Source organism: Sinocyclocheilus anshuiensis, unplaced genomic scaffold (assembly GCF_001515605.1).
Source record: "Sinocyclocheilus anshuiensis isolate Anshui unplaced genomic scaffold, SAMN03320099.WGS_v1.1 scaffold217, whole genome shotgun sequence".
NCBI lineage: Eukaryota > Metazoa > Chordata > Actinopteri > Cypriniformes > Cyprinidae > Sinocyclocheilus > Sinocyclocheilus anshuiensis.
This window is the reverse complement of record NW_015536538.1, coordinates 752,835-774,939: the sequence shown is the minus strand read 5'-3', so window position 1 is coordinate 774,939 and position 22,105 is coordinate 752,835. Positions and strand designations below refer to the sequence as shown.

General features: G+C 34.4%; 3 protein-coding genes across 3 annotated transcripts in view; 2 read left to right on the top strand and 1 right to left on the bottom strand.

Annotated features, from left to right (window-relative positions):
• Positions 1-6,223, bottom strand: part of LOC107696615 (acetyl-coenzyme A synthetase, cytoplasmic-like) — a 15,681-nt gene extending 9,458 nt beyond the window's left edge. Inside the window, exons 1-5 of the mRNA XM_016497056.1 lie at positions 5,821-6,223; positions 5,536-5,731; positions 2,000-2,091; positions 1,749-1,852; positions 532-604 (exon numbers count right to left, since the gene is read on the bottom strand). Of these exons, the coding sequence (XP_016352542.1) occupies positions 532-604; positions 1,749-1,852; positions 2,000-2,091; positions 5,536-5,731; positions 5,821-5,980 (625 nt within the window). The 5' untranslated portion in view covers positions 5,981-6,223. The remainder of the gene's footprint in view (positions 1-531; positions 605-1,748; positions 1,853-1,999; positions 2,092-5,535; positions 5,732-5,820) is intronic.
• A 1,326-nt stretch (positions 6,224-7,549) lies between these two features.
• On the top strand, positions 7,550-17,292 carry ndufv2 (NADH:ubiquinone oxidoreductase core subunit V2). Its single transcript, XM_016496316.1, has 8 exons — positions 7,550-7,718; positions 8,260-8,322; positions 8,762-8,824; positions 9,007-9,123; positions 10,959-11,127; positions 11,689-11,798; positions 15,638-15,714; positions 17,123-17,292. Exons 1-8 carry the CDS (start codon positions 7,677-7,679, stop codon positions 17,214-17,216), a joined length of 735 nt encoding a protein of 244 aa, XP_016351802.1. The 5' UTR covers positions 7,550-7,676; the 3' UTR covers positions 17,217-17,292.
• Positions 17,293-20,714: 3,422 nt separating this feature from the next.
• Positions 20,715-22,105, top strand: part of LOC107696118 (ankyrin repeat domain-containing protein 12-like) — a 52,114-nt gene continuing 50,723 nt past the window's right edge. Inside the window, exon 1 of the mRNA XM_016496303.1 lies at positions 20,715-20,926. The gene's annotated coding sequence lies outside the window, so the exon portion shown is untranslated. The remainder of the gene's footprint in view (positions 20,927-22,105) is intronic.

Here is a 22,105-nt window from a genome sequence, read left to right as displayed (position 1 = left end):
ATAAAAGAAAAATCAATAATTTTGACCCATACAATGTTTTTTGGCTATTGCTACAAATATACCCCAGTGACTTAATACTGCTTTTGTGGTCCAGGGTCACACATATATATGTGTGTGTGTGTGTGTGTGTGTGTGTACATATATATTAAATATTTAAAAAACTTTAATATAATATAATTTAAATTATATTTATATTTTGTTATACATTTCATATTACATTTTTTAATATAACAATATATAAATACATTTCTGTCACACAAACACTTTGGTGCATAATTTTTTTCATGACTGACAGACCTGAATAAGCCACAAAATGTGACTCAGACTTCACTCAAGCCCAAAGGGTGACTACACAGGATTTCCGGTGTTGTAAACATCACATCACATCTCTCGTCACATTATCTTATCACTAACTGTATTTCAAGCTTATCTGTAACAGCTCATTGTGAGCTCATCTACTAAACAAACCCAATAAACATACAGTCAGTCTAAAGAGCCAGACCTCCACCTTAATAAAACACTTAGTGTTACCTGCTGTTACCAGGATGTTGCACTGAGCATCCATGATCCTCTCGCACAGAGACTCAGATGAGAAACCTGCAAACTGAATGAGGAAGACAGGAGAGAGTTAAATGCTTTTGCATATGCTCAAGATAAATAATATGGATATCTGAGGTTCCAATACAAATTAATACAATTACAGTTTGGCTGAAATGGTGTCATCATCCAAACTTAAAAACAGGCTTTGATATCAGATATAAACTACCCTGGAAAGCACTTTAGCACTTCATCTATAACCTTTACATGGTTAAAGAGGCTTGGTGGGCAGAAATAGACTTGGCAGGGTAAATGAGGCTGTACTCATTTCATGCATATTAATGATACCGTGCTAAATACTGACCTGAGTTTAAACTCTCCTTCAGACCATCCTCGACAGATGATAGAGCTTAAAGGTGTAGATCACCTAAAAATTCAAATTTGCTGAAAATGTACTCATCCTTACGTCATCCAAGATGTAGATGAGTTTGTTTCTTCATCAGGTTTGGAGAAATGTAGCATTCCATCACTCGCTCACTGATGGATCCTCTGCAGTGAACGGGTGCCGTCAGAATGAGAGTCCAAACAGCTGATAAAAACATCACAATAATCCACAAGTAATCCACACCACTCCAGTCCATCAGTTAACATCTTGTGAAGCCAAAAGCTGCGTGTTTCTGGCCAACTGATGTCTCTCACATCAAAATCCACCGACATATTTGTTTTGGACTGTTTTGGCTTGTAAATGGTGCTTGATATGTGCATATTTCTCTCCTGAATCAGACAAGATGACTTTTTCACTGGAGAAAACAATATTATGGATTATGGACTTGCATTTTTAGCCAGAAGCAATGGTTTGAAGTTAAAAACATCTTAATGATGAATTTGTTTTCCACAAACATTCAGCTTTCTGCTTCTCCAAATGTTAACTGATGGACTGGAGTGGTGTGGATTATTGTGATGTTTTTATCAGCTGTTTGGACTCTCATTCTGACGGCACCCATTCACTGCAGAGCATCCATCGGTGAGCAAGTGATGCAATGCTACATTTCTCCAAATCTGTTCTGATGAAGAAACAAACTCATCTACATCTTGGATGGCCTGAGAGTGAGTACATTTTCAGCAAATTTGCATTTTCAGGCGAATTATTCCTTTTCAATCCAGAATATTTATTTAATGTAAAACTATTACAGATCTGTAAAGCTGCTCACCACTATCGAGTGAACAGCTCCGATTCTCGCACAGGCCAGCATCGTGTACACCAGCTCTGGAATCATGGGTAAGTAGATGGCGACTCTGTCTCCTTTCTTCACACCTGGATCACAGAAATAAACATCAATGTAAATCTGAAAGCATTAGGAAAAATACTCACGTCAGAGGTTCAGGCTGAACGCACTAACATTGCATTTGCATTCTAGAAAAGCTGAGCAAACTCAAACCCAGAGGAGGAGGATGGTCTTACCCAACAGCTTCAATGCATTGGCACATCGGCACACGTTTCTCAACAGCTGGTTGTAGGTGATGTTCTGGTGATGATCAGGTGAGTTTCCCTCCCTGAAGGAAACATTGATCAATATTAAACCATTAGGAAATAATGGATTCATGGCCTTCATTATGCAATACAGTGTGCTGGCCTCTTGAACATACTTTAGGCTATTGAACACATTAGGCACATAAATCCAAAATTTAATCTGCAATTATTTCCAAAAAGTCTGAGACCGAATGTGGAAAAAAAAGCTTCAATTTTGCATTTAATACATCATGACAAATTGTATTATCAGTAATTTGAGTGAAAAATTGAATGCATTGTTGTTATTGTTAACTAAACTAAAATCGTCAAAAATTGTTTTCATTAATTGAAAAAAATATGAAATAAAACAAATATTAGATGAAAAACTTACACTTAAAAAGCTCAAATGAAAATGTTGCATTAGCAAATAAATGGAATAAATACGATTACACACTAAAATGACTTTTATATCTGCTAAATGACTAAATAAATTTTACTTTTATATATGATATTATTAATATTAATAGTAATACTACAGTATATATAACAATATTATGTATAATTATATTAAGCAAATAGAAATATTAAAAAACAAAAACTAATAAAAATGCAAAACCAAATTCCCAAAATTAAATTGAAAACTGAACATTTAAAAATTCCAAAATATTTCAATAATAATTGAATAATATTAATAATTCAATATTAATTCAAAATATTAATAAATGCTAGAATAGTATAACAATTTTTAAAACATTTTAACAAATACATGATTTAACATGTATTAATAGTAATATTATATATAACATTGCTATGTATAATGATATTAAACAAATATAAATATTAAAAACAAAAACTAATAAAAATTATGTGCAAAACAAAATTCCTGAAAATCTTCAAAATATTATAATAAAACTTTAATAAAAATAATAATAATTCAATAATATTAATAAGTGCTATAATAGTATATAAGGAATACTAAAATAGTACTGTTTGGAAAAAATAGATATTTTAACATGTATGACAATATCTCACCCTTTTTCTTTAACAATAGCATTATTTTGCTCCAGAAAGCATCTTGTGCTTTAATGGAAGCAAAAAAAAATAAAAAAAATAATTCTGTTTGAATGAGTGACATGAGCAGCGACACTCATTTACTCACATCTGAATTGTCATTTAGACATAATGCAGAATGTGAAACAATTCGTCTTTGCTTTACGCCATAATATTCATTTGTTGTCTCAAATCCTAAAACTGTTTATTCCCACAGTGAATTTAGACTTTGATTGTCAGTGTGGTCTCAGACTTTTGGACCCCACTGTACGCGTCTCATTTTTACAGGAATAGGGCTGTACTTTGGCTCTGCTGCCTGCATTAGATTTGGACTTCCGTCAGCTGTGCGTTTGGCCAGTGGGCTTCACTTATTGCACAAGTCAATTAAATAGATTGTAATATGGCAACATGCCTTGTTAAACCACACTTTAAACTTAGAATTTCTGAAGACAGTGTGCTTTTTTGTGCAAGGGTTGCTGCTTTTACATTAGTAGCTGGTGTGCAAATTCATGCAACACAGGGAACATCGTGACAACGCAAATCCCCATGAAAGCTCTCCGCTCGGTTTACTGTGCATCTGCACCTGGCCGTCCAAAAAAGGAAAGACCATGATGGACTGCTGACAGGGCGAACAGTTTTTAAGCAAAGCGACCCCTTAGGTATAGCGTAAAGAATAGACGCTGACCTCTGAGGTTGCACACTGCATCATGTTTTGTGTATATGTTTGAGGATATGCATTGTCCATATTGCTTTTACGAGCCTGTGTGAACTCCTGTGTCCTCCATTAGCACTTGATGCTTAATGCCTAACTGAAGTGTCGCCTCAGCATGGTTCGCATGCTTTAGTTCTTGGCATCTGTTAGGAGACTCTCTGCCAAAACCACCTCATGTAACGTGCCAGAGAGAGACGGTCTAGACTATAGACTATAGACTGTAAGAACTACAGCCGCAGGAATCTGTCCTCATAACACGCTTCTGTTCACCCATGCAAACCTGTTCATCTGGTATTATTAAAATGTTTATATTTAGTTTGCCGCAGTTATTTGCCTATTGACCCAAAATCTTAATATAGAAAAACTAAATGATATTTTGCTTAAACAGTAACGCTTAAATTGCTTAAACAATTACTTATATATATATATATATATACATGTAAATATTTTCAAAATATATACTGTATGTGTGTGTCTTTATATATACATAATAATATACACAGTACACACACATACAATGAGTAAACAAAAACTTTTATTTTGGATGCGATTAATCGCGATTAATCGTTTGACAGCACTAATACAAATTTAAGGTGAAAAGAGCTTAATTGCCATTAAAACAATCATAATAATGTTAATGCTCATAGAAATATGTGTTATTTTAATATATGCACTATACCATTTTTTATTTCTTTACAAATTTGGGGTGAAATATGACCTGGATACGTTTTTGTGAGATGGTAGTGTTAAATGGTAATGTAAAACAGGTGATTGATATATGACTCGAGTGGTTCTGTATATAACAGCAGTTACATGACACCCCTTGTTCCACAAGACTATTAATACTTCAGCGCATAGCTAACAGGACAACAATGATTATTCTGAGGGTTACTGAAACATGTCACCTGCATACAGTGTGACATCAAGCCAAAATTGTATCACTTTGATTAAATACTGGAAAGAGTCATAGGGATGTTCCTGAGAAGTTATTAGGAATTAACAATCGGATGACTTCTCATGTGACATTCATGCAATTCTTACAGGAACCATCTTATCACTCTTTATCGTATGTAATCAAGGTGTTATGTGATAGTTGATGTCAAATGCAGGTGACATGGTTCAATAAGACTCATAATAATCATTGTGCCCTGCCATGTTTGTCTAGAAGAACAGGAGCTCCTGCCGAGCCCTACAAGTAAATACTTACAAAATCATATTCTCAACATTAAAAGTACGGACTGAACCTTGCAAAAATGCATAAACAATGTAATATAATTATAATTTTATGTATTTATAACCATGTTGCAACCTATAATTACTTTAATGTAAGTATAATATTAGTATTACTATATATAATAATAGTATTAAACAAATACACATATTTAAAAAATACATAAAAGCGCGTAACAAAATTACTAAAACTTAAAGTAAACACTGGTTGAAATAAAAAGTCCCCCCCATATTTTAAATACACGTTTTAACATATATTTCAGAATGTCTCTGCATTTGTCACTCTTTTTTTGACAACATCATTTATTTTAATAAAACATTCTTTCTTTAGTGAGCTTGTAGAGAAACACATGCCAACAAGTGCTGCTCTTTTGCTTTGACTTTGACACAAGCAGCGGGCCTCAAATGCATCAACTATTAAATCAGATCAAGCATGCATTGTATGCACAGAGGTCTTTGTGCATAATTGTATAACACTGAGAACATGTTAGATTACCAGTAGTAAGCCACTTTCTCTCCTAGGTTCCTCTCATGCACATTTCGGTCAAGGATGTTGTAGCAGATGTTGGTTTTTGCTCCCTCCATAAACTTGATGTAAATGTTCCCCTTGTTGACATCAAAGTTATACTGCAGCATCGGGCCTGACGGAGGCTTCTTCCAGTAAAACTCTTGAGCAACATCAGCCCAGAACTCTGCAATGCATGGTAAATCAACACTTTTACTGCATTATCTTACATTGGAGTGTCCCTCCCATTTATATGCATGCACAATTGTATGATACCTTCAGGCTCTTCTGTAGACTTTTTGTATAAAGCAAGATATGCATCAAAGTCTGGCACGTGTGCATCAGTGAACAGGCCATCGGATGGATGGTAGGTCTTCTCCTCCGGCTCCTGCGGTCCTGGAACGACCCTGTTGGTGGAGACTGAAACTGGAGACATTTCTCAATCCTTAAAATCTGTGTCAACTCAAGATAGATGTCAGTCTGGAGATGAAGCAGATTATTGTGGCTGTGCATGTGGTGGCCACCCTTTAATCATGCCCAGTCTGCTCAGCACGCCTCCAACAATCAGAGCGCTCCATTCAGCACTCCTACTTTCCCATTGGCTGAGCGGCTGCTCTGCTGCTGATCCCACTGCAGAGGGAGGAGCAGCACGAGTCTGACGGATGATCTGCATGTTTACTGAAACACACACACATAAAAGGTTTATTTGGCTGTCATAATGAGGACATATCATTGACTTCATATAAGGCTAGTTGTAATGACAACAAACTAACACACACACACACTAACCCTACAAGAAGACAGGGTTAGTGAAAAAAAGTTATTTACTCTTGAATAACTTTTACCGTTTTAATTGAATAAATTAAAATAAGTAAATAAATCAATAATAATAAACACACTAACTCTAAATGAAGACTTTTTTTTGCATTTTTTGAATAAAAAGTTATTAACTTGTGAAACATTGTTACAATTATAATCAAAAACATTAAAATAAAACATCTTAACAATAGTCATGACAACAAGCTAACATACACACTAACCCTAAAAGAAACCTTTTTGCATTTTTAAAGTAAAAACATAATTTACTTATGAACAACGTTTAAATTTTGATGTAATAATAATAATGACAACAAACTAACACACATTAACCCTAAAACTTTTTAATTTTTCTATTTTTTTTACAGTATATTTTATGTATTGTAATATTATAATTGAAGAAATTAAAGAAAAATACTTGATTGATTGATTGATATTAATCAATAAATAAGCAGAGAATGACCCACTAACCCTAAAATATATGTTTACAATAAAAATGTGTTATATATAAATAATTTTTACAATTATAATTCAAGAAATGAAAGAACATAAATAACGATGACACCAAACTAACACACTCTAACTATGAAAAACCTTAGATATAGATAGATAGATAGATAGATAGATAGATAGATATTGGTTAAATAAATAATGTCTTTGTGTCTGCACAGGATGATTTTCATGACTCATCCACCCTTTGTCATAACTCTGGATTCTCCTGCCCACTCATGGAATTGGAATTGATGCCTAGGCCTACGCTGTGATCTCCTGGAAAACAATTTCTACTTGCACAAAATACTTAATTAGGACAACAAATCTAGTACCTAGTATTATATTATATTGATTCTCTGCTATTGCATTTGGAAAGAACACAAAAATTGTCAATTTATATATTCATTTGAAATATTTTGTCATTATATTATCATTGCTCTTTTGTTGATTTTGACTGCTTTTATTGTCATTTGTAAGTCGCTTTGGATAAAAGCATCTGCTAAATGACTAAATGTAAATGTAAATAAACCGCAAATGTTAAGCAGAACAATACTGGCTCACATTTTAGTAACAGTCTTGCATTACAACCCGTTTTAGCATTTAAGCTCAAGTTCTACAAGTGTGCAGCATGCTGATTGTCTGTGTTATTTTCATCATGGCATGTCAAGAACACAACGTGTGCATCTGTTCGTTTGCCGCTCGGTGATCCATTATTCAGACTCTTTGAGCGTGCGTCCCTTGCGTAACCAGACCCGCTCAATCGAGCGCGCAATACTTGATATCCGCCATTGCTTGTGTTTAGTGTGACCGAGCGCATTGAAAATATGTTTTTATCTTCAACTCTGCGCTCTGCCGTGTCTTATGCGGTAGGTTTATTTTATATATGTTGTAATCGGATTATTCATGAGGTGCTTGAAGAAATTGCATATGAATCATCATTTAAAGCGGCGTTGACATCTGTGCAAGGACATGAAGCTAATGCGCTAACGGCTAATAATGAGGCCTGGTTGTGTTTATATGTCATTAAAATATGAATTAAAAATTTTGTGTTTATTAGACACTCTTTAAAACCGTGATGTGTTATCAAAAATGTTATTTTTTTTTAGAAGTTGTTTCTATTCACCCAGACAGGTTGAGTAATCAGTAAATAAACCTGAATCGGTAAATAAGTTAATTATATGTATGTCTTTCTATTGCAGTGACTAATACAATACACACTGTAATAACTAAACAGAAACGTTATAGAGCATTGCATGCTTAGTGCACAAAATATTATATTGCATATTTGGTCAATACATACAATATACAAAAAGGGATGTAATGGTTTAGCAGTTTGCAAAAAAGGAAAAAAAAAAAAGAGTTGTTTGCTTTCTATTGTACTTTACACTTGTTGCATTTCTTCTGCAGGCGAGGCAGGTCCGCAGTTTGCACCAGACATCAGCTCGAGCTGGAGCTGGAGGAATCTTTGTGGTGAGACTTGACTTTCATATGTTTATTGCACTCTGTGCACATGAGACACTTAATATTCAGTAATATCATCAGTGTGAACAAAACTGAATCAAATTGAGCTAAATAATTACACTATTGTCTTATGTAGAGTTGCTTTATTGCTGAATTCGTTTCATAATTGAGCTGAATTCCAACACGATTGACTTTTTATAGTTGAGTTAAGCTTGTTTTATAATTTGATGAACTTTACACAGTTATTGAACTGAAATGAATCAATGCTGATAATGACACTTATATTTTTATCTATTGTTGAAGAACTTTGCAACAATAATACTGTATTTTTAATACTCTAAAGCTGCTGTAAAGCAATCGATGTTGTATTGTTAAAAACCAGGAGGACGCACTATTATAAGGCTGATATTTTTGTTGCATTTGTTTTGCTCTGTTTTCATTACTCCAGCACAGAGACACACCGGACAACAACCCAGAGACTCCATTTGAATTCAGCCCAGAGAACATCAAGGTGAGGGAAATCTCACCACTTTTTGATATCATAATATGGCATCATATTTAAGGCATTTTTGCTGCCATTGTGATATTTTATAACTGTATTCCACAGGTAAGATCAAATATGTTTTGCTGTGTTCAGATATGTTGAATAAAGATTATAGCTGTGTGGTTATTGTATAATGTGTTTGGCTACAGAGAGTTGAGGCCATCATGAATAATTACCCAGAGGGACACAAGGCGGCCGCCACTATTCCTGTGCTGGATGTGGCTCAGAGGCAGCACGGATGGCTTCCTATTTCAGCAATGAACAGGGTGAGAGCTTCTAAAGACATGCACCAAAGCTTTTTTTGATTGATAAATAATAATGAGTTCCCACAATCACTTAAAAACCTGGAACTCTTAGTGATTATTTAATAGTGTATATACGTTTATTGTTATTCCATTAGATATGAGCGGTGTTATTTTAGGGTCATTGATATACTATTAGAATCAGAATCCGAAAGAACTTTATTGCCAAGTGTGCTTACATGCGCACACACACACAAGGAATTTGTCTTGGTGACAGAAGCTTCCAGATTACAAGTGACGAGACACAGATAAAATAAAAACAATACGCAATAGACAAAAAGACAATAGACGATATATTGTATGGACAGATGTATACAAATTATGCAAGGGAGTGTTAAACATAAGTATAGAATTATAAGTATAGTTTGTTAATGTTTTGAATCAGATTTTATTTGTGACCCTGGAGCACAAAAGCAGTCTTAAGTCGCTGGGGTATATTTGTAGCAATAGCCAAAAATACATTGTATGGGTCAAAATTATTGATTTTTCTTTTATGCCAAAAATCATTAGGATATTAAGTAAAGATCATGTTCCATGAAGATATCTTGTAAATTTCCTACCATAAATATATCAAAACTTAATTTTTGATTAGTAATATGCATTGCTAAGAACTTAATTTGGACAACGTTAAAGGTGATTTTCTCAATATTTTGATTTTTTTAGCACCCTCAGATTCCAGATTTTCAAATAGTTGTATCTCAGCCAAATATTGTCCGATCCTAACAAACCATACATCATTGAAAAGCTTATTTATTCAGCTTTCAGATTATGTATAAATCTCGACTGATTTTGTGGTCCGTGGTCACATTTTTGTATTTTCTATTTTTACTTGAACTTTTAAAGTTTTAGTAATTTTTTTTTATTCATTTTTATTAGTTTTTGTTTTTCTAAATCTATAGATTTTATTCATTTTTATTTATTAGTTTAAGTTCTTTTGATTTCAGCAAAATGAAAATGAGAAATGTTGCATTGGCGACTAGCTGAAATAAAATATATATATTTTTTAAAATATTTTATTTCAGGTAATGTTTATTTTATTTCAAATAATGTATTTCAAGTTTATTTATTTATTTAGTTTTTATTAGCTGTAATAACCCTGAGTGCAGTCAGTCTCGGTTTAATTATTTTTGTATTTTTTTTAAATGTATCCAGTATGGACAGTCATTGAAATTAATTGGTCAAAATTGTTTGGAAACCTGTTAATAATCAAATCAGTTAAAATGTGGAAATTTTAATAAAACTGACCTGACAATTTTAGTTGTAATTTATATGATCTGTGCTTTTTATTTTTTTCATAAAGTGTTTTTGACATTTAAAGTATTGATTTTGTTTTTTTGTTGTGTGGCAAAACATCTTTGTTAAATGCATCACAGTTTCATGTGTAGTTCTCATCTTATTTAGTGCACAGCAGTATGTTTAAGTCACCCAGCCTTCATGAAACACATGACATTGATGAGGCATGCATTTCCATTCTGTAAATGATCAAACCTGCTATAGATATTCAGCATTTTACAGTCCAGATCATTTGGAATGTTTCATTCACAAATATTGCTCTGTTTTTATTCAAATATAAGTTTCTACCGAATGTTGGCTATTGCTCCGCAGGTGCACAAAAATATACAGTATCATAAATATAAAAAAAAATAAAAATAATAATAATAGTAATAATATTTTTTTTTTTCAATTGTGATAGTGAATTTCTTAATTTCTATTATGAACATATTCTGGTTTTCATATTTTTGATTTAAAGCTGTGGTCCTAAAAGCGTTCCCTGGTGTGATTTCTGATTTCTCCTGCAGGTGGCAGAGATCCTGGGCATTGCTCCAATGAGGGTTTATGAAGTAGCCACTTTCTACACCATGTTCCTCCGTCAGCCGGTGGGAAAGTACCACATCCAGATCTGCACCACTACGCCCTGCATGCTCTGCGACTCCGACAGCATCCTGGAGGCCATCCAGAGCAAACTGAGTGAGCGAGAACCGTTTCCAGCTCTCCACAGGGACTCCACACAGACATCTCGACTCGCACGTCACCAATAAACACACTCGCTATATAAACAAGCTAAAGCCACGCTGCTCAAACATGGCCTGAAATTGGAATATTTGAAGATGCTGGAATAATACACTAATGAATTGTAATAATCTTTTTTTTTTAAACATATTTTAGAAGTAAAAACAACATCAGACAGTCATCATTTACTCACCCTCATGTTTTTTTTTTTTTTATAGCAAATTATTCCTTAAAATATCATCTTTAGTGTTCCATATAGTGTTGTTTTAGTATCATTAATATACTATTATAATTAATTTTTGTTATATAATAAGTAAATGTGTGTAAATATATAGTTTTAAATGTCTTTTAGTTGTGCATTTTTGTCATTATTATTATTACTATTTAAATGTTTAGATTTAAATGAGAAATGATGCCTTGGCAGCTGAAATAATATTTTATTTAATGTTTATTTTAATTAACACGTAAGTAATGACTATGTGTTTAATTGTCTAACCCAAAAATGATCTCTCCTGTCAGGTATCAAAGTCGGTGAGACCACGGCAGATAAATTATTCACGCTAACAGAAGTCGAATGTCTCGGGGCTTGTGTGAACGCACCAATGGTCCAAATCAACGATAACTATTATGTGAGTATGATCAGAAACCTCATGTTTGTCTTGTTGTGAATGTATGTTGATGAGCGGCAGCTAGTTTTAATGTCACCTCTAGGGGAGGCAGTTTCTCTGTTATGAAGTCAAGATGAACAGTGTTTGTGTGTTTTGAGTCTTAACAAGGGTAAAGGGCAATATACAGGATGTGTTCATGTGGTCCTGTTTGGTTTAAAGACGTAAAAGGAAATAATTATCTTCTGATTGGCTGATAATCAATCAGACAGTCGAGATGATTGGAGAACGTACAAACAAATGAACTTTGCATACTATTGTACAAATAGTACTACTACTAATTATTATTATACCTCATTATTATACATCATCAATTAATATGTTGTTTTTGTTGTACTGTAATTTATTTTAGTAGTCGAAAAGGAATGCAAAACACACAAACAAAAGAACTTAATATACTAGTACAAATAACAAAGCTAATTATTATTGTTACTACTATTATTATTGAATAATAGAATGAAATAATAATATGATATTGATGGTGCGTATTGTTTTTGTTGTATTCTAATGTTTAATTGTCAAATTTGTCAAAATAGGCAAATGTACAACAAAAGAACTAAATATAATTATACAAATAAAAATACTAATTATTATAAAACATCATCTAAACATAATGATAGTACATGTTTTTTGTTGTATTGTAATTTAATTGTCAAAGCTAAGAAAGAATGCATATTGTACAAACAAAAGAGCATAAATTTAATTGTATAAATAATAGTACTAATTATTGTTATATTACTATTATTATTATTATACACAATCAAAAATAATATAATTTATAGTGCATATTGTTTTTTGTTGCATTGTAAATTATTTTAATTTTCAAAAAGCACCAAATGCATCATGTACAAACAAAAGAGCTTTGCATAAATATAATCGTATAAATAACAGTACTAATTATTATTACTATTATACACATCAAAAAATAATATAATATTGATAGTGCAGTTTTTTTTATATTCTAATTTATATTAATTGTATAATTTATTAAAAATAGAATGCAGACGTACAACAAAAGAACTAAATATAATTGTATTACTGCTACTGCTACTAATTATTATTGTACACAGTCCAATAATAATAATAATAATAATACAATATTGATGGTGCATATTACTATTATTTTTATTTTTTTTTTTGTGTTGTTTGTTTTAATTGTCAAAAAATAAGAAACAAAAAAACACTATAAGTGGATTTCTAGCTAGAGGAAAGATTGCTTGTATAACTCACCTCATGTTCTGTTTAAATGAAGATTGATTCACTAATTAGATCTGAGTCCGTATCTGTGGTGAATATTCCTTGGGTTGTGTACGTCTCTGTTTAAGCTTGTTTGTGTTAAGTGAAGCCCTGTATGACCCGCCGGGGTAATGATGCAATTAGCCGTGGCCTCTCAAGAGTTAAATAGAAACTCGTCAGCCCTGTGTGATTCACCCACCTGAAATGGGTTAGCAGGTCTCCTTCCGACAGCTAATCATCCATTAGGGCATTTGGTGAGCTCATCCTTTGATGCTTTCTTCTGGAGGAAGCTCGAGGAACCTAGAGATCACATCTACATGACCCTGCAACCCTCTACGATTAATCGCGATTAATCGCTTGACAGCACTAATGATAATCAAGTATTATTTAATGATAGCACTTTAGTAATTAGAATTAAAACCATGTATGAATGCATATTAGTAATTTTAACTGAACTTAGGACTGGTGGTGCGGCTTTTTTGGTCATTCAGTGTTTCTGTAAAAAATGGGGGAAAACTAACAATAATACTGATAAGGTAATAATAATAATAATAATACATAGAATTCTACTAATAAGAACAGTATAAAATGCACTAAGGATTAATGAGCTGCTGGATTCATGAATATTAATCAGGTTGTCCGCGTTCGCTCGAACTGATTCGCTGAAATCAAAACAGGGACGATAATAGGTGAGCGCCAGCCAATGAGATTGCCGTTTGCGCATTAGTTCCGCCTACTATAGGAGAACCCGGCAGTTCTTAAAGGGGTCCTATTATGCTCTTTTACAAAGTCTTGATTTTGTTTTGGGGGTGTACTAGAACAAGCTCTCATACTAGGTTGTTCGAAAAACACATTATTTTTCACATATTTTACATTATTACAACACCTCTCTCCCCAGTCTGGCATGAACGGCTCGAATAGTTCCTGTATCAAATGAAGGCCCGCCTTCTGAAATATGAAATGTGCTGTGATTGGTTAGCTGGGCCAGTGTGTGTTGTGATTGGCTCCACTCGGCGCCTGGTCGGGAAATGTCACGCCCCTTACCATAGCCGCCTGTGAGCTTCAGTGTAAATATTGTGTCAAAATCAAATCAATTTGAGCGCGATTTAAACCCGGATGACTGTAACCACTCTAAGTTCGTCTGCCTTGTGAAAACAAGCGCGTCTCCGACATAGTATGATAACACTTGTTGCCTTCTCTAGTGCAGCTCAACCAGGTCTCGTCCCATTCGTCTGAAAATATGCGTTGTAGTCCAAACGAGTCGTTCGTTGTAGTTTTTGAAAAGTGATTTCTGTTAAATAAAATATCTCCTTTTGAATTGGACTTTGAGCTTTGTAACTTTGCAGATCTTTTTTTATGCTCAAACAGCAACATTACAGACTAACTAAAGTTGAAAAAGTAAAAAAAAAAAGCATAATATGACCCCTTTAAAAGTTGAAGAATTCCAAAGGAACTCCATTATTTTGACAGGAAAATACAACAAAGTATATCGTTTACATGTAGCGCGTCAATTCTGCATGGTATGCAAGACTCTCTCGCTCTCTCTCTCTGCGTGTGTGAGACAAAGTGACGGCAAAGTGTGCGCCGTTACACTAGAGTTCACGGTACGCCAAATACAGGTGCGCTGCGCATCTATGCAGATGAACTGAAAAATATGCTGCGTTCACGGCACGCCATATCGTAATTACCGTAATTTCGAGATGACAGCACGTGATGTTCTACTCGGAGCTGTTCACGTCCTCGGAATTATGCTTTCCTATGGCAACACTATCAACGCCTAAATAGAGCCTGCGGTGGTCAGGTGGTACAGCGGTCACGTGGTACAAGTCGTAGCTCTCAGAAAACTCCCAGTTCACAAGTTGTAATTACGAGTTCTACGAGGACGTGAACGCTTTTTACAAGTTGTAATCTCGTAATTACGGGAATTCCGATATGGCGTGAACGCACCCATAATCGCTTGACAGATGAAACTCTGAAGCGCTCAGTCAGTGCGTTCGGCGAGTAAAAATATAGCCGTGCTAAACTTATACTTTAGCATCCAACTCACACACTGGCGACAGTAAAATCTGATAATTTATTAGCCAGTGGCTAATATTAGACATCATTTTGTCGCCCAGAGTGAAGATTTTGTCTCATATGCGAGCGATTTACTCGCAATGTAGAGGGTTGCCCTGCTGCTTCCAGATAATGAGATAGCTACGGCCTGGCTAGAGATCACTCATGTTTACCAATTACGTGCATTTAGTGTTACTAACATTTTCAGAAAGTGAGTCACACAAGGTCTGAAGGGCAGCAGAACATTTGTAGTGGTTGAATCTCACAAAACCTGTCAAGAACATGCTTGCAAGTAATTCTGTTCCGTTTAAAGAATTTTAAACCCCTATTAGGAACATCTCAGCGGATCTGAAAACAGGCTTTATTTTTTACATGTTTTCACTGAATTCACCATAATAAAGTTGATGCTTGAGCTTATTTATCTCTAAGACAGAGATCAGAGAATAGGGTGTACTATAATCAATTAATTCTGCATTAACGAGTGTTTCCTTTCTTTCTGGTTTGGTTTGTAGGAGGATCTTAAACCGTCAGACATTGAGCAGATTATTGATGAACTGAAGGCAGGCAGAGTTCCTCCTCCTGGACCCAGGTACACAAATCTCCCTTCTTTTAGTATTACTTGTATATATCGTGGTAAAAATGAATCCACATCACAGTGATTTTAAAGTGGCCATTGCATTTCCTAAGATTCTTTCCTTGTCTCACAGACTGCAGATATGAGTTTATAGCATCGCTGATTTAAATTTTAGATGCAAATTCATGGAAATTCAACAGTGAAGTGATTCAAAATTTGATTTGTTGGTGTCATCACTCAAAAATGAAGTCTGGGCATGAAATGTTCATGCATTTAAATGTTTTATATAGTTAATATGTGATAAATTGCTGCTTACTATGTATATGCAGTGCTTTGTTATATTGGTGATGGTGCATATAAAAGAATTTAATTATTAAATATAATTCTTTCTAGTGTTTTGTTTAAAGAAAAACAACTTAGAAAACATGCCTTTATTATTTCAAACTAGATTTGTATTGTATTCTACTTCTTACATTAAACAAATTGAGTCTAATTGGCTGTTTGATTAAAATGGTTCATCTGAATGTTATAATTATATTATTTCAGAGTAAATACATAAATATAAGTCTCTTCTGCTCACTAATACTGTATTTATTTGATGAAAAATACAGCAAAAACAGTAATATTGTGAAATATTATTACAATTATAAGTAACTATATTTTAAACAATTTTAAATAGCCCAACTTTATATTCAAATATCTTTTAAAATGTAATTTATTCCTGTGATCAAAGCTGAATTTTCAGCACCATTACTTTCTTCAGTGTCAGATGATCCTTCAGAAATCATTCTAATATGCTGATTTGCTGCTTAATTATTATTGGGGCTCAATGAAATGCATTTATTTGAAATACAAATGTTTTGTAACATTAGAAATGCTTTTACTGTCATTTTTGATCAATTTAATGCATCCTTGCTATTATATATAATGTGTCCTATAATGTCAGACAATAGTGTATATGCATATATAAATATGCATGCATTGCATATTTCAATCCATTTATCCATTATATTATACTTTAAAGAGCAGCAGTGGGAATTGTATGTGAAAGCAACTCACCTTATTTGTGTATAGATTTAGATCTTTTTCAGAAATTGTGTCAAGCCAATTGATTTGATTATCTGGTTCTGAGTCAAGTATAGTTTGGTTGTGACATCATGGGGGTGTTTGGGACATTCACAGACGCAAGCTTATTAAAAGGATTGACGGTCAAATGAAGGGTCAGTTGTTAGTTGTAAGAGGACGATGGTTAGCTCAGCTTGCAGTTCTCAGAGACGCCCCTATTATTTATTTCACTTGTGAAGATAATATGAGGCAACTAGAGGTCTAATTAAATAAGTACATGATGTGATGTGTGTGGTTAATGTATCATTTGGCTCGCTAAGAATGTTTTAATTGATTGTAATGATTTCACTTCCATCAGGAATGGGCGTTTTTCATGTGAACCTGCCGGAGGTTTAACCTCACTGACAGAACCTCCTCCCGGACCGGGCTTTGGTGTGAGACCTGACCTGTAAACAGACCTCCGTGATCTTGAGTCCTTGTAAACATCAGAGATGTTGTATATGTAAATAAAATATTATTATAAATTATACCCAATAGACCAGTGTGACTTTTTTTTTTTTTGAAATGATGACAAATGAACCATGCAGATTAAAGGAATAGTTCACCTAAAAATGAACATTCATCAGATTTGGAGAAATGCGTCATTCCATCACTTGCTCAGCAATGCAGTGAATGGGTGCCGTCAGAATGAGAGTCCAAACAGCTGATAAAAACATCACAATAATCCACAAGTAATCCACACCACTCCAGTCCATCAGTTAATGTCTTGTGAAGTGAAAAACTGCGTGTTTGTAAAAAACAATTCCATCATTAAGATGTTAACTCCAAAGTGTTGCTTCCAGCTAAAACACCAGTCCATAATCCATAACGCTTCCTCCAGTGAAAAAGTCCATCTCCTGTTGTCCCTCACATCAAGATCCACCAACATATTTGTTTAGAACTGTTTTGGCTGTAAACAGAGCTTGATCTGTGCAGATTTCTCTCCAGAAAAGATGACTTTGTCACTGGAGAAAGCAATATCACACATAAAGGACTCGTATTTTGGCTGGAAGCGACTGAAGTTGAAATGTCTTGATGATGGATTTGTTTCTTACAAAAGCACAGCTTCTGGTTTCACAAAATGGTAATTGATGGAGTGGTGTGGATTACTGTGATGTTTTTTTCATGTTGTTTGGACTCTCATTCTGACGGCACCCATTCACTGCAGAGGATCCATTGCTGAGCAAGTGATGCAGTGCTACATTTCTCCAAATCTGATCTGATGAAGAAACAAACTCATCTACATCTTGGATGGCCTGACGGTGAGTAAATCTAAAGCAAATTATCATTTTTGGGTGAACTATTCCTTAAAAGTTTTTTTGTGATACAAACAAGATCCATGTTTACATGCAAATCATTTAGATTTTTTTGATATTCCAAACAAGTAGTTTTTATGCTCCACAGCTAGTGGAACATTTCTGAACACAATAATCAGCATGTTCTGAGTAAACAAAGTCGAACACTTTTACTGCAACAGTACTGAAAATACTGGAGATGATTTCACCAGTTATTACGCTTCATTTTTAGTAATTATGTAGCGTAATTTCACCTCAATTCACATTCTTGTCACTGACAGCAGCACACTGCAATAAATAGCAAAACGTAGGCAGTGATACTATTTTGATGCTTTAACCCATCTGTTTATTGATTTATGTTTATTTCTTTTCATTAATAGATAATTGGTTAAAAAAGGAATATGTCAGATGTCTTGGAATATTGGGGTTGTGGCATATTCATCATAATATGACCAAATTGTAATTAATTTAGGAATATTCTCGTGCATGCAAACATGGTCACGACAAAGGCCTCCATCCTAAATACACTTTTGCAATATTGTAACAAAACATAACATAAGCACATACAGTGTAGTCTTCCATTACTTTGTGTTTATTTGATATAAACAATGCTTTAAAAAGACGTACATTTTGCCATCCATACAGCATAACCTCACTGACAGAGCAGATGCAGGATGTATAAACAAGCCACATCATAAGAGCGAGCATTTCTGAGGCTGTTCCACGTGCGGTTTTCCATACAGAACCTCACACAGTCTTTACTTACAAAACCCATAGTACATGATTGCCATAATCATATACCATGGCATTTATAGTAGTTAGCTGAACAAAATCTAGACAGCAATCTGTTTTTATATATATGTATGTATATATATAATGCAATTGAATGTAAATAATTTCTATCTAAACAATTTAATGATATTGAATAAAATGTACACCAAAATTCTGTCATTTTCCACAATATTTACTATTATTTGATCAATCAGGTACAGTTAGTGTCCAATGACAATAATCTAAAAATGGTTCAATATTAGCTGCTTTTATTTACTTTCACTTTTAACTAGGAAAGTCATTAGATTTCTATTTACAACCAGAAGAAAATACACATTATTGAAAAAATGATAACATCTAATAAGTAAGTTATACTGGTTTTATTCAAGTCAAAACTATATCACCGAATCAACCTAAATGCATTAATTTATACCAACAAAACACTTTAATGGGTTAAATCCAGTAGAAATAGCTCTTTAAGGTAACAATCGCAGGTCACCACTTTTTGCAGTGTCTTGAAAACATAAAAGATTACATCATTAATCATAATCAATGACACATAAAATGACATATAAGAGTTATTGATTAAAGTTTGATCATGTTGGCTGAGTTAAGACAACATGCGACTAACTTTTATGCTTTTGCAATTGTACAAATGGTAATATCACAACACTGTATGGTACTTTGTTTTTAAGGTTCAAACCATAACCCAGTTACAGTTTCATATGTCAACCACGCGTATTTATTAATGTTATGATCACTTCTTCACACCACAACATTTCATGCAACTGACTCTAGCTTGTCTATGCATATGTGTGCACGTGTGTGTCTAGCCAGCGCCCATCCCCCTCACACACACACACACACACACACACAGACCAATGTTCTCGTTCTGCAACATAATACCAGCCCATCCCCTGCGCATGCGCCAACTCCCTTTTTCCTACATCATGTAAATAACCAACTGCGCCACAACAATAATAACCGCCGCAACGGCGTTCTAAACTAGCCAACCTAGAATCAAACACATTTTATGCGCTCGTAATAACAGAATAAATTACGCCACATTGGATCGCGCTCGTCAAATACCTTCTCCTCCTCCTCGCGCCTCTCCGACAGCAACGTTCCAGAACATTCGCGCACGCTGGTGACGTCACGGTGCGCAGCGTCAGCCCCCCCATCCCAGAGAGAGAGAGAGAGAGAAATAATAACGATAAACCCTCATACAAAAACAAAATTACGACATGGGATAAGCAGAAAGTGAATGTATTTCACTTGTAAAAAACAAAAAGGAGCAATTTTTTAACATAAAGTATATATTTTTTTACATTTATTTAAATTATTTTTAATTATTATTTGACATCATTCAAACGTCAAAACAGTAAAATAAACACAAAGTTAATAAATAAATAAAATAGATTAAATGAAAGACACAGGACACATATTCTTTGCATAAAATGAAAATTTGCCTTAACTTATATTTACATAGCCTATAATTTAATTTAATTCATCTTAATTTAATTAATTTAATTTAATAATTTCAACCCCCACCCAGTGCATTATGTATTTGTGTAAAAACGAATTGAAGAAATAATAAATAAAATAATTAAGTGTTCATTTAAAAATCAAAATAGTATATTAAAAATACATTTAATTAAACTAAAAATCTAAAATAGAAATATTAAATATAGTGTTAAATACATGTAAATATATTATTAAATATTAAAACACCTATTTAAAATATGAACAGAATAGAGAAATATTAAACAGCAAACATTTCAGAGCGAGCGCAAAACGAGTTTGAGCGCCGTGGATCACGTGGTCCCTCGTCCGCCAATGAGCGCCTCCGCTTTGCGTGTTTTTTTCGCTGGAGCTTTTCTTAGAGACGCACTGACGGCGATGTTTTCAAAAGCAGCGCTGAGAGACACCACACAGCCGTAGGGTTAATGTTCAGTTTTTACCCTCCGACACACACGCTTCTTTCTCTTAAAATCGTCGAGAATTCGTCCTCTGCTGGTAGGTGAATGACGAAGAGGAAGCTGAAGAGCGCTGCGACGGTAAGCGGAAAGTTTCAGTTGTTTTTTTGTCGCGGTTTACGACTGAAGCAGGAGGAAAACGCGTTGAGTTTTGCAACGGAGAGAGCTTAACCCAGCAGACAGAGTGCTAGAACAACAGTAACCCAGTGTGTGTGGGATTTCCGAGGCTTTTTGTGAATATTCGCAGCAGCTGGAGCGGGGTTGTGTTCGCGAGCGTTGCTAGTGCGCCGTGCGTGCGTCAGTGACAGGCTGTGCGTTAAACGCGGGTGTGAAGAGCTGGAGGGCCCCGCATGTCTCATAAACCCACTGCAGGCTCATTGTCTGTGCGTGAGAGGTGGCGCAGACCGCAACGTGATACTGTATGCCATAGCTTTCATAATAACCCCGTTTAAGTTGGATCTTCCTGTCACTCAGTCAGCCGGAACGCGTTGCATTTATTATAATTTGCATTATTTTCCACCACCCATTTTTCTCTATAAACGACTGGGCATCAATGCATGGAATGTATGTAAATGTATTTGTATAATTATTTCGAGGTGTTTGTTATGTTGAGCGTGGTTGCAGCTGCGACGTGCATGAAATATTGTATCCATGCATGCAGCTCTGCTGTGTGTGTGTGTGTGTGTGTGTGTGTGTGTGTGTGTGTGTGTGGTTTGCACAAAGCTTTATTTGGTGACCGTCCTTCGCGCAGAAACCTTTTGTCTAAAGGATGTACCGAGGCGTCTTCAGCTGTGCAGCGACAGCCACAAGCATGTCAAATGCTGTTGCAATTCCTAGTGGCTTTCATAGAGATTTTTTGTGATGGCATAACACGTTACTACATTGTTTACTATGAGCAAAGTCTAATTGACACGAATCAGGCTTTTACTGGGAGGCACCACATCTCACCCACTAGCAAAATATTAGATGTATAATGTAGACTACATGTTTTTTAATATAAAGTTATACAAATAATTATATAAAAACGAAAAAAAAAAACCCCTGATATAATATATAACAAATTGTATACAAATATTTACATATATAATACATTTTTAATAGTTTTTTTTATCTTAATTGTTAATTGGCTTTTTTGAGAACATTTTAAGGACACAGTCCTGTGTAATGAAAATTATTTGTGTTTTGGATAGAATTTCTAAAACATTTTTAATGTAAACAATATATATGTGTGTGTATGTATGTATGTATGTATGTGTGTGT